The 11,125-nt window shown below is 32.5% G+C and overlaps 1 protein-coding gene across 4 annotated transcripts; it reads left to right on the top strand.

Annotated features, from left to right (window-relative positions):
• The first annotated feature begins 5,494 nt into the window (after nucleotides 1-5,494).
• Nucleotides 5,495-9,265, top strand: LOC133292962 (UDP-glycosyltransferase 83A1-like). Of its 4 annotated transcripts, none has more exons than XR_009748996.1 (3): nucleotides 5,495-6,171; nucleotides 6,893-7,004; nucleotides 9,032-9,265. XR_009748996.1 is itself a non-coding variant. In XM_061491457.1 (2 exons), exons 1-2 carry the CDS (start codon nucleotides 5,685-5,687, stop codon nucleotides 6,919-6,921), a joined length of 516 nt encoding a protein of 171 aa, XP_061347441.1. In that variant the 5' UTR covers nucleotides 5,495-5,684; the 3' UTR covers nucleotides 6,922-7,265. The 4 variants fall into 4 exon arrangements, 2 of the variants coding, with proteins under 2 accessions (XP_061347441.1, XP_061347442.1); XR_009748995.1 differs by having other exon boundaries at nucleotides 8,979-9,265; XM_061491457.1 differs by lacking the exon at nucleotides 9,032-9,265 and having other exon boundaries at nucleotides 6,893-7,265.
• The last annotated feature ends 1,860 nt before the right edge of the window (nucleotides 9,266-11,125 follow it).

The following is an 11,125-nucleotide window of genomic DNA, read 5'->3' as shown; positions in this document are numbered from 1 at the left end:
TACCATTTACTTACCTTCTTATTGTATGTTTTGAATTATCGAATCTTCCTTTTGTTGGCCAAAGTGATAAGAATAATTTATATGTTTAATCAATGTTCATGGTTTCTGATTAATTTGAAAAGGGCAAATTTTCTTATTCCAAACTTGATGAAGATAACTTGAACCAATTCAAAGGTTCTATTTGGGAAACTTGTGTCATTCCAAACTTATTGATACAATCCAACTAGGTTGGATCATCCTTTTGGTTAAATGATCTCATTACAAACTTGATGCTACATTATTTGACTTTGGAGAATCAGTAATTATGATCATATTCCAAATTAAAATATTGAAATAGTTGTTTTCTTAAGAAGCCTGTTGGTCTTGTTCTTAATTGAAACTTGACATCACATGACTTGGTTACTTTAAGAGACTTGACTATTGATCATATTCATTGAAACCAGACAATGATTATTCTCTTACAAATAAACTTAAGTTGATGGCTCTTTGCAAATCAAATTGTTTAGGTCTTGTTCATAATTTATGAATCTAGATTAAAAAAAAAACTGAGAAAGAGAATAAAATAGAGACATAAAAAAGGCCAAACATAGATAAATGAAAAAAATAAATAGACCAAGGACATAAAAAATAAAAGCAAATATTTTAGAAATTCATAAATGTGATTTCTTTTTATGCTATTTCTTTTTTATTTAATTTTTAATCTCATTTTTTTCTTCTATTTTTTTGTCTACAGTATTTTTTTTCATTTAGACTATTTTTTTGTATTTTTTAATTTTAGTTTTTTCTATCATTATTGTGATTTTTAATACATTTGATCTTATTTTTTCTTCTATTTTTTGTTCTTATTTTTTTTATACATTTTTTTATTTAGACACATAACACATTTGATTTATTTTACTTTTTGCTATTTCTTATTTTAGTCTTTTATGAAGTGTTATAAGTTGGGAAAAGTTAAAAAAAAAAATCTCTTGTGGTATTGCTTTGGATCACTTACCCACATAAAACTTTTCTTGGGACCCTATTGTATGCTTTCTCAATATCTATGAACACCATATGTAAGTCCTTATTCTTTTCTTGATATCTTTCCATTAATTATCGCATCAAGAAAGTTGCTTCCATGATACATCTTCCTTGCATAAACCCAAATTGATTTACAGAAACCTTGGTCTCTTTTCTCAAGCAATGTTCAATAACTCTTTTCCACAACTTCATAGTATGGCTCATTAGCTTAATGCCTCTGCAGTAGAACAATTCTGAATATCTCCTTTGTTTTTGTAAATTGGCGCAAGCATACTTTTCCTCCATGTATCAAGCATCTTATTTGTCTAAAGAATCTTATTGAAAAGATTGATAAACCATTTCATTGCCACATCCCCCAGGCCTTTCCACACTTCAATAAGGACATCATCGGGTCCCAAGGCTTTATTAATTTTCATCCTCTTTAAAGCCTCCTTAACTTCATGTGTATTGATTTTGCATGTAAATCTTCTATTCAAATCATCATAAGCATCCTCCAAGTTCACCTAACTTTTATCTTCATCCCCATTAAATAGCTTGTTAAAGTTTTTGATTTTCATCGTTGATGCATCTAACTTGGGTGAGGTCTTTACTTTTCTTATACCTCATTTTTGCAAGTTTATATATTCCTTTTTCACCATCCTTTCTCGCCAATTTAAACTTTTGCAAGTTCTCATCATTCGGATTTTTATGCAAAGATCTAAAGCATTCCTTCTTTTGTTTAATTGCCTCATGCACATCTCCATTCCACCACTATGTTTCTTTTGTATGAAAACCATTTTCTTTGCTTTCTCCCAACACCCTCATTCCCATATTTTCAATACACATAGCCATCACATTCCATATTTCATTTGCTCCTCTATCAAACTCCCATGGTCTTTCATGCCAAATTTTTCCTTGAACTCTCTTTGTTTTTCCTTCTTCAACTTCTACTAACTTATGTTGCGCAGCGACACACTCTCCAAGGTGAACAATGTAGTCGACATAAGAGGCTCTATCTTCTCTTCTAGCCATAAAGAAATCAATCTGACTACGATTTTGGCAACTATGATATGTGATTAGATGTAACTCACTTTTTCGAGAAAAGATGTTCGCTAGCAGCAAATAATAGGCTAATGCAACGTTTAAGATATCTTTTTCAGCCTCATTTCTCGTTCCATAGCCAAAACATCCATGAAATCTATCAAAATCTGTGTTGCTTTTACCAACATGACCATTTAAATCTCCTTCTAAGAAAATCTTCTCCTTTCGTGGTATCCCCCTCAAAACCTCCTCCAAGTCTTCCCAAAATTGGCTCTTATCACTGGGTTGCAATCGAACATGGGGTGCATACACACTGAGGATGTTCAAGAAATCACCCACCATAAGCTTAACTAGAATAATCTTGTCGCCTTTCCTTTTGATGTGAACAACTTTATTTCTAAAACTTCTATCAATCATAATTTTAACACCATTTCGACTCTTGTTCATACCTGTATACCACAACTTGAAACCGGTACTATCCACTTTCTTGGCCTTTTCTCCAACCTATTTAGTTTCTTGCAAGCAAACAATATTCATTTTCCTTCTAGCAAAAACATCTACTAACTCCATCAGTTTACCCATTAAGGTTCCTATGTTCCAGCTTCCCAATCGCATCCTTAACCCCTGGGCGGTGCTTGCGAGCCACGCTCGTCCATCTGCGTGTTGGGACCCTGACTTACTTGTCACCAAACCCGGGTGAAGACCTGACCTCCTGCCTTGAGGCAAGGACCCCATCTCATTTACCACTACACCCTAGGACCGATGTAGCGCCTTGCCTTGTGGTAAGGGCCCTAGCCCATTGTTCGCTACACCCGAGGTCTGATGCAATGCGTCGCTATAAAGGGTACGCCTCAACAAAATATCATAAAAGTTCATCTCAAAAATATAACTATTTTTTTATTGTCGACTCGCAACACCTGACGTCAACCCTCCTCCTTTTTCTTGGCTTGGGACAGGCCATGCGTGCAAGCACATATAGGCAGAGTTAAAACCATTCCCCATTAAAACCGACTAGCGAATGTGGGGTGGAGGCAATCCTTGTACGCATCCTTACCCTTGTATAATTGAAAAGAGGTTATTTCCTAGAGTTGAACCCATGACATTTTAGCCATGAAGGAACAATTTTACCACTGCTCCGGTTCTTGAACTCATGACCTTTTAGTCATGAGTTTCCAATATTCTTTTTCTTTTTTGTCCTTGGTTTCTTTTAGCCTTATGCCACCCCATCTACTAAAGATTTTCATAAGAGAGAGAGAGAGAGAGAGAGAGAAAGAGAGAAAGGGGGGTAAAATAGTGATATAAAAAAGATCAAACATATCTAAATAAAACAAAAAAATTAAAAGCAAACATTTTAGAAATAGGTTTTATTTTTCTCATGTTACATGAGATAAATTGTCTCTTGCAACACACAAAAAAGTGGGTGGGACCCACTTTTTTATTTTCTCTCTTTTTTAGTGGGTCACATCCACTTTTTTATATGTTGCATGAGACAAATTGTCTCATGCAACATGAGAAAAATAAAACCCTTTAGAAATTCATAAATGTGATTTCTTTTTGTTCTATTTTTTCATTTTATTTTTTATCTCAATTTTTTCTTATATTTTTTTGCCTTCAATATTTTTTTCATTTAGACTTTTTTTTATTTTTTTTATTTTAGTCTTTTGTTAAGTGTTATAAGTTCGAAAAAGTTCAAAAACCCCTATGTTGTATTGCTTTGAATCACTTACACCCCCATGCTTTTTAATCACGTAACCCCCAGTTTTTTTTTTTCATCGACATCCCTCTTTACCACTGTTAGAAAATTAACTAAGTGTACATATTATACCCTTCTTAGAAGAAGAAGAAGATAAAGTGATAAAAAAACAAAAATAAGACCAAATGTTATAAAAACTTAGAACATTTAATAAAAGACTAAAAGAGAAAATAGTAAAAAAATCAAATGTGCCAAAATAAAAAAAACGAATAAATGTATAAAAAATAAAATAAAATATGGAGAAAAAAATAGAAGAAAAATAAGACCAAATATATTAAAAATTACAACAGTGACAGAAAAGACTAAAATTAAAAAAAAAAATAGTCCAAATGAAAAAATATATATGTAGGGGTATGATCCTTTGACACAAGTGTCAAATTTCAAATTTGACACCTCATCTGAGAGTCATTAGATCAAAAAAGATCAACGATGTCACATGCTTACAAATCAGAGTCGTTGATCTTTTTTTATCTAATGACTCTTATATGAGGTATCAAATTTCAAATTCCACACTGGTGTCAAAGGATCCTACCTCATATATATATATATATATATATATATATATATATATATGGGCTTATCATTTCTCAAGTTGCTGGAGATAATTTTATCTCCGGCTACTAAATCATATCTAAATAAAAAGAATAAACTAAGGATAAAAAAATAGAAAAAGAACAAAAGCAAATATTTTAGATATTCATAAATGTAATTTCTTTTTGTTCTAGTTTTTTTATTGATTTTTTTCTTCTATTTTTTGTCTTCGATATTTTTTTCATTTAGACTTTTTTTATATATATATTTTAGCCTTTCTTGTCACTGTTGTGATTTTTAATATATTTTATCTTTTTTTCTTATTTTTTTACATTTATTTTTATTTTTTCTTTAGACACATAATACATTTGAATTTTTGCTATTTTTTTATTTTAGTCTTTTATTAAGTGTTATAAGTTTTCATAATATTTACTCTTATTTTTCTCTTTTTATCGCTTTATTTTCTTCGTCTAATAAGGGTAGAATAGACATATACTTAGTTAATTCTCTAACAATGTTAAGGAGGAGTGTGGATGGACCGAGGGTAAGGGATTAAAAAAAAATCACACTAATGTAAGTGATTCAAAATAATATCATGGGAGTTTTTGAACTTTTCTCAAACGGTTTAAAGTTTTTAAGTACTTTAGATAATTTTATCTAATATTCATCATAATACACATATAAATGTGTTTGGGGTTCACATGGATCTGTGTGAAGAGAAGAGAGAAAAAAAATATTAATCCCACATATTTTTATATGTATATTTTAATGAATATTAGATAAATTTATCTAAAATAACGTTAGGAAGTTTAAACCGAATCCGACAAGGATTACACTTGGAACGTGCATTTGTGACCAATGAAGTTCACATCAGAAATAACTCCGAAGCAGGGATAGTTGGTAGTTAATTGGTAGCATCCAATTATATACACAAGGCCACCAATCAAAATTCAACCACATTGAATGAAGGCCACCAATCATTTACTAAGAGGACAAGAACAGTAACGACTAGTAAAGTGTTATTATATAGAAAACTAGTAGTAAAAAATATTTCTTGAAATTATCACACTTTAATCTTTGATGTGACAGTTAATTAACACTAAGAGATGTATAAATAATATTACTAATGAAACATCAAGATCTGATTCAGATTTTTCATCAATAATTGCTTTATTCTTTGCTCCAAAGTGACTGAACAGTCACTCCTTCGTTTTATGTAATATTTTTGTAAATCTCTTTCCGTTTTCATCTATCATGGTTCATTATATTATATATCCCACCATCCAAATACAACATGAGTAGAGTTACATTGAGCAGGCTAATATAGAGAGTAGAGTCTCTGAAACAACAGAAATACAACATGAGCATTCCAAGTGTGCTAGTTTTACCAGGTCCAGCTCAAGGACATGTCTATCCCATGATGAACTTCTCGCAAAAGTTGGTTGAGAATGGATGCAAAGTCTATTTTGTGAACACAGACTTCAACCATAAGCGAGTTGTGAGTTCCATGGTTGAGCAACAAGAAAGCCTTGATGAATCACTGGTAAAGTTGGTTTCAATCCCAGATGGTTTAAGACCTGAGGATGACAGAACAGATTTTGTCAAGTTATTTGATGCTATACTAAGCACCATGCCTTCTATGCTTCAGAGGAAAATAGAAGAAATTCATTTGTATGGTGAGGATAGAATCAGCTGTATAGTTGCAGATGTGAATATGGGATGGGCTTTGAATGTTGGGAACAAGTTGGGAATCAAAGGAGCTCTCTTCTGGCCTGCATCAGCTGCTATGTTTGCCTTTCAATGCAACATCCCTGCACTTATTGATAAAGGGATCATAGATTCTGATGGTAAGTAATAATATCATACTTCACTAGTCAGTTTTGTTTGGTTCTATTAATTACATCACTAACAAGTCACATATTCTGGTTGATTTATTAATTAATTATATATATATACATGTGGAGGGCATCAAGCCCAAAAAAAAAAAAAAGAAGAAAAGAAATAGCAACATAAACTAAACACCTACATAGGTGGAAACGGTGGAAGATATCCTTCCTAAGTGATTAATGTCTTCTAACAGATGGGGAGACATCCAAGTAGGAGCATCATGGTAGACTTCGAGACCTTTATTCCTAGATAAGGCAGTTTGGGCTAACTTATGGGCGCAGCAATTGGACTTTCGATAACTAATATGCTAATAGAACTAATTTTAATCACCATTACCTAACATCACTTCATGCATTTGCTTATAGCTTGATATATGTGTATACTGTTAGATTTTTTATAATTATTGTAGCCCCCAATGAATTGTATTTATTTTTTTGTTTTTATAAAAATGGGTTAAGTCGTGATTCTTATGAGGGTGCAGTATAGAACCTGCTTAATTCAGTGATCCTTTTGTTTGGATTTGAATATTTGTAAACTGATTAGTGTGGGTAATAGTGTAGGCCTAACTCATAGGCTCATGATGAGAAAGGGACTAGGGTTAATAAATTTGGTTAGATCCCATTTGCATCCTTATATGTTGAAAAAGAAAAACAACCGCTCTACAACTTGCCTTATCAACAGTTGTGATAAGGGAGTGGTGTAAACTGTAGAGAAAGATCCTGGCCCTTCAACCTTTGCAGGAATACCGGAGTAAGCACTACAACTGAGATATCAAGGATTATGTCGTTAACAAGTAAGTCTAAACGCTTTTGATGTTTTAATTTCATATAATCTTATTTTGTGATTTCTTACATTTGGTATCAAAGTCTAGATTACATGATTTATGACACAGTATTGGTTGATTAAACATGAGTATATCTTTGGGATTGAACCAGTTTCCCTCGTGTTCTTGAATGTATAATTTAAATAAGGAAAAATTAAACCCAAAATTACAGGATATTATTTTGAATTTATTTTATCATGAATTTTGACGAGAGAAATTCAAAATTAAAGTCACCGTTAAGATTTCAAATCTAATTCCTAATTCCACTAATTATTGTGCGTGGTAATTCAATGTTTTCATGCTCATGTTATAATTGAAATATTAAATTATAATAATGAATGATATCTACGTGTCTAGGGTCTTTCCAAAGTTAATAGAATTGAAACGTGTCAAGTAGAGGTGTCAAAGTGGGCTGCCCGTCCCGCCCCAGCCCGTCAAAAAGCGGATTGGCCCGACCCACCCCGCCTTTGAAGATGGGCTAGATATCTCAGCCCGCCCCGCCCCATTTGGGCGGGCCGGGCGGGCTGTCCGCCAAGCCCGTGACATTTTACACTAAAAGTTAAAAAAAAAAAAAAAAAATAGCCCGGGCACTCTTGGCGAACAGCGGATTTGAGAAACTCAGCCCGCCCCGCCCATTTGGTGGGCGGGGCAGGCCAGCCCGGCGGGCTCGGCTCATTTTGCCAGCTCTAATGACAAGCATGTGTGATGTATTGACAGCAAATTAGTAAAATTCATAATTCCTTATTGTTTTTCCTTATTTTCAATTTGACTGCCTTAGATGGTTTGAATGGTTCTCTTAGTAATTACGACAGGGAATTTCATGATTATGGAGGAAGAGAATTTGTTTGTATTCTAAGATTTCAATGCATATGGAAATCTTGTTATCATTGATTTTGAATAAATAAATAGTTTTTATTTATTTATTTACTTATTCACTTATCTATTATAACATTTGTTAGTTTATTAATCTTCGTGGAAATATCATGACCTTATTTCTAAATCATTTGGAATGATTGTTCGTTATATAAGAGAGTTCACAACATCAAAGACACACGTACTTATATATATGTATTTAGTCAAATTTATTATTATTATTTGATTTGAAACCCTTGTTGGATTTGACTGAACGTTTTGAAGATATATCTTTATGTTTGTGATTCTAGGTCAATGAAAATATTTGGATAAAAATAAATACATTATCCTTCGTGTTTTTATTTTTAGTTTGAAATTATTTGGAATGAATAGTTTAAAATAAAAGTTATTTGATAGTCATGGGGTTACATCACACTTAACATGAATAAAAATGCATGAATCCATGATAGCTTTGACGAATACTACTTCATTTAAAGTTAGACATTATTTATGGATGCAACTTATTTCTTTGGTGGTTGATCATTTGATTGGTGGGGAAGAAGACCTATTTGGATGTTTTAAGTGACGCTCATCTGTGGGCTATGGTGCATGAGGCACTTGTCAGCCCAATAGTGACCTAATTTTACCAAATATTAGTTGTGTGAAGTTATAATTAATTATAATTTTATGATATATTTAAAATAAAAAATTTATTGCAATAAATATCCTTTTTGGGAAAGTGATAAACCGTATATGATTGCTATAATATATTTTTTGTTTATTATGGTGCATGTTTTCGCTTGAATTGTTTGAGTACAAAATTTTTTTGCAAATGTTATTATCTTTGATTCATTATCAGTAGAGATGTTGTACTTTCTTGTGGACTGAATTATGGTTTTGGGCAAGAGAAAATTAATTTCTGTAAAAGTTTTCATGAATTACTATGGGTAATTAACACCAAAGTGAGATTACTTATATTGGTTTGGGAAAATTTCTTTGCAAAATTGAGGAATGCTTATGGTTATTTCATGCAATTTCCTACCCAAATGGGGTGATTGTGTGTTATAACTACGAACTTGTGAACTTGTTTAGGATGAAGTTATTGGAGAATACATCTCTGAAGCCAGTGTATGCTCACTGAGCAGATTTTCTTTGAGGTTGTAGATGATGAAGTTATTGGATGCTTATTGATCTAGGAATCTATCTGCCCAAAGGGGATGGATTTTCAAAAACTCAATGTTGTACTTAATGATTAACTTATCCAAGGTTCTAGCCTTGGTTTATACCTTGGTTTGCGCATTCTGCCCAAAGGGGTATGTACTGTTAAGTTGGCCTTGTTATGACAACCTGTTATGCTCATTAATTAACTCATCCGGTGTTCTGACCTTGGTTAGTACATTGTTCCCAAAGGAAAATGTACTATTATGTTGGCCTCATTATCTTGTTTTAATTGAAGGTATATATCCTCTAATTTATTCTAATGCATTCGTATTTTTCCTTAAATTATATTTTTTTATTAATTTTTCTTTCAATCAATTTGTAAGTGTCTTTAAATAATTTCTTGTTCAATGTTCTTGAAATACATATTTTAACTTTTGACAAACATAAATGTTTATGTTCCTTTTTTCATATTTTAATTAATGAAAAATTATTATAGATTATGGTGGTTATAATCCTAGTAATTACTCGCTAATTTAGCGTAGATTTTACGTGCTTTGTCAATGAAGAATTTGATTAGTGAACTAAGGTATATAATTGCTGATATTAGGGATTCGAATTTGTGACAAAAATTGTAGTTTGGTAAATGCAATATGAATTTTGAAAAAATAGGTTATAATGATTTTCATATTATTTGGGCATGATTTTTTGGAGCATTATTTGTGAATTGTTAGAGTTCTTTATTGATTAAAAAAATTTGAAACTTACAAGAAGATAAAATTTTATATAATATGAAATAATTGTGTATTGTATACTCTGGCCAAATGAGAGTTTATAATATGTTAAGTATTTCAAAAGTTACTTTATTGCCTATAATTAATATCATTTCATTTATGTAATAAATATGATTTTAATATGAATGATAACAATGCCATAATATAATTAGTTATTGGATTAAATTAAGATGAATGGAGATGACATCTAGATTTTTCTTTATGAATGATCTTGATAGGGCATTGTGTTAAAGTTAGCACATGCTCGGTTCTAGTCCGTGGATTTATACCGTAAAGGTATACACTAAGAGATATCTTAAAGAGATATCTTATTGGCTTAAAGCCAATGTACCAATTACCTAGGCTTATAGCCAAGACGTGGACAATGTTAGCAGCAATAGTAAATAGGTCAAAAGTGTGTACCTGATCTTATTTATAGTGTTTACCTTTGTGGATTTGGGCTTTAGATATGATATATAATAGCTGCCTTATTTGTTGGGGATAAGGATCTTATTCTTTGATCCTCCTTGGATTATGTTATTGTGATAAGATTGTGATAGATCCTGATCTCTTATTGGATATGTGGTTGAGATATGGATCAAATCTATAGGTCCGCAGTTCGGAAGCTTGGACTGTCGGGGTGTAGAAGCTTAATTAACATGTCGATCATGCCGAGATATCATCTTGAGTCCGCAGTGGGTTTTGGGGCAGTTTGCTCTTCCCTAGACTTATCCTTGTCTCTGACTTACAGGGGCCATGTTTGTGCTTCAGCTGTTTAAAGTCTAAACTTGGCCGAGGTAGAGGTTTTAAGGTGTGTGTCGAGGTCTAATGACGCACTCTGCCATGGGTCGTATAAGTTCAACATTTATTCAAGGCCGATCTTGTTGGTGATGTTGAGTGACTTTGTTGTCAAGGACGTTCCTTTGCCAGTTACATCGACATGACTCTTCACCTTTTCCTACTTGATGGTTACGCTTTTCCACGTGTCATTAATCAATTGGTAGTTTCAACGTTGTAGAGCATGAGTCGTCCTGGATCTTTGCAGGTCATAATGACATGCATTTAATGTTTTCCCTGCAAAATGACTCTTTTACCTCTTGGTTTTTCAGTTTTCGCACCCATCAGTTTCTCTTCACATATTTTTCCCTTTTAAGTTTTCCCTCAGTAGCTTTCATTCTCATTTCGAATCTCTGGCTTGCATTTCTTGCTTTCCAGGTTTTTTGGAGCATTTCCTGCATTCTCTCTGCAGTTTCTGCGTGTTCACCCTACTCTTTAATCATAAATAGGTACCTCTTAAACATTTTCTTC

Source organism: Gastrolobium bilobum, unplaced genomic scaffold, assembly GCF_033153095.1.
Source record: "Gastrolobium bilobum isolate Gb01-03AN ecotype WA unplaced genomic scaffold, APGP_CSIRO_Gbil_v1 utg24252, whole genome shotgun sequence".
Taxonomy (NCBI): Eukaryota; Viridiplantae; Streptophyta; class Magnoliopsida; order Fabales; family Fabaceae; genus Gastrolobium; species Gastrolobium bilobum.
Note: the sequence above shows the minus strand (reverse complement) of the source record. Positions and strands in the feature narration are given on the sequence as shown.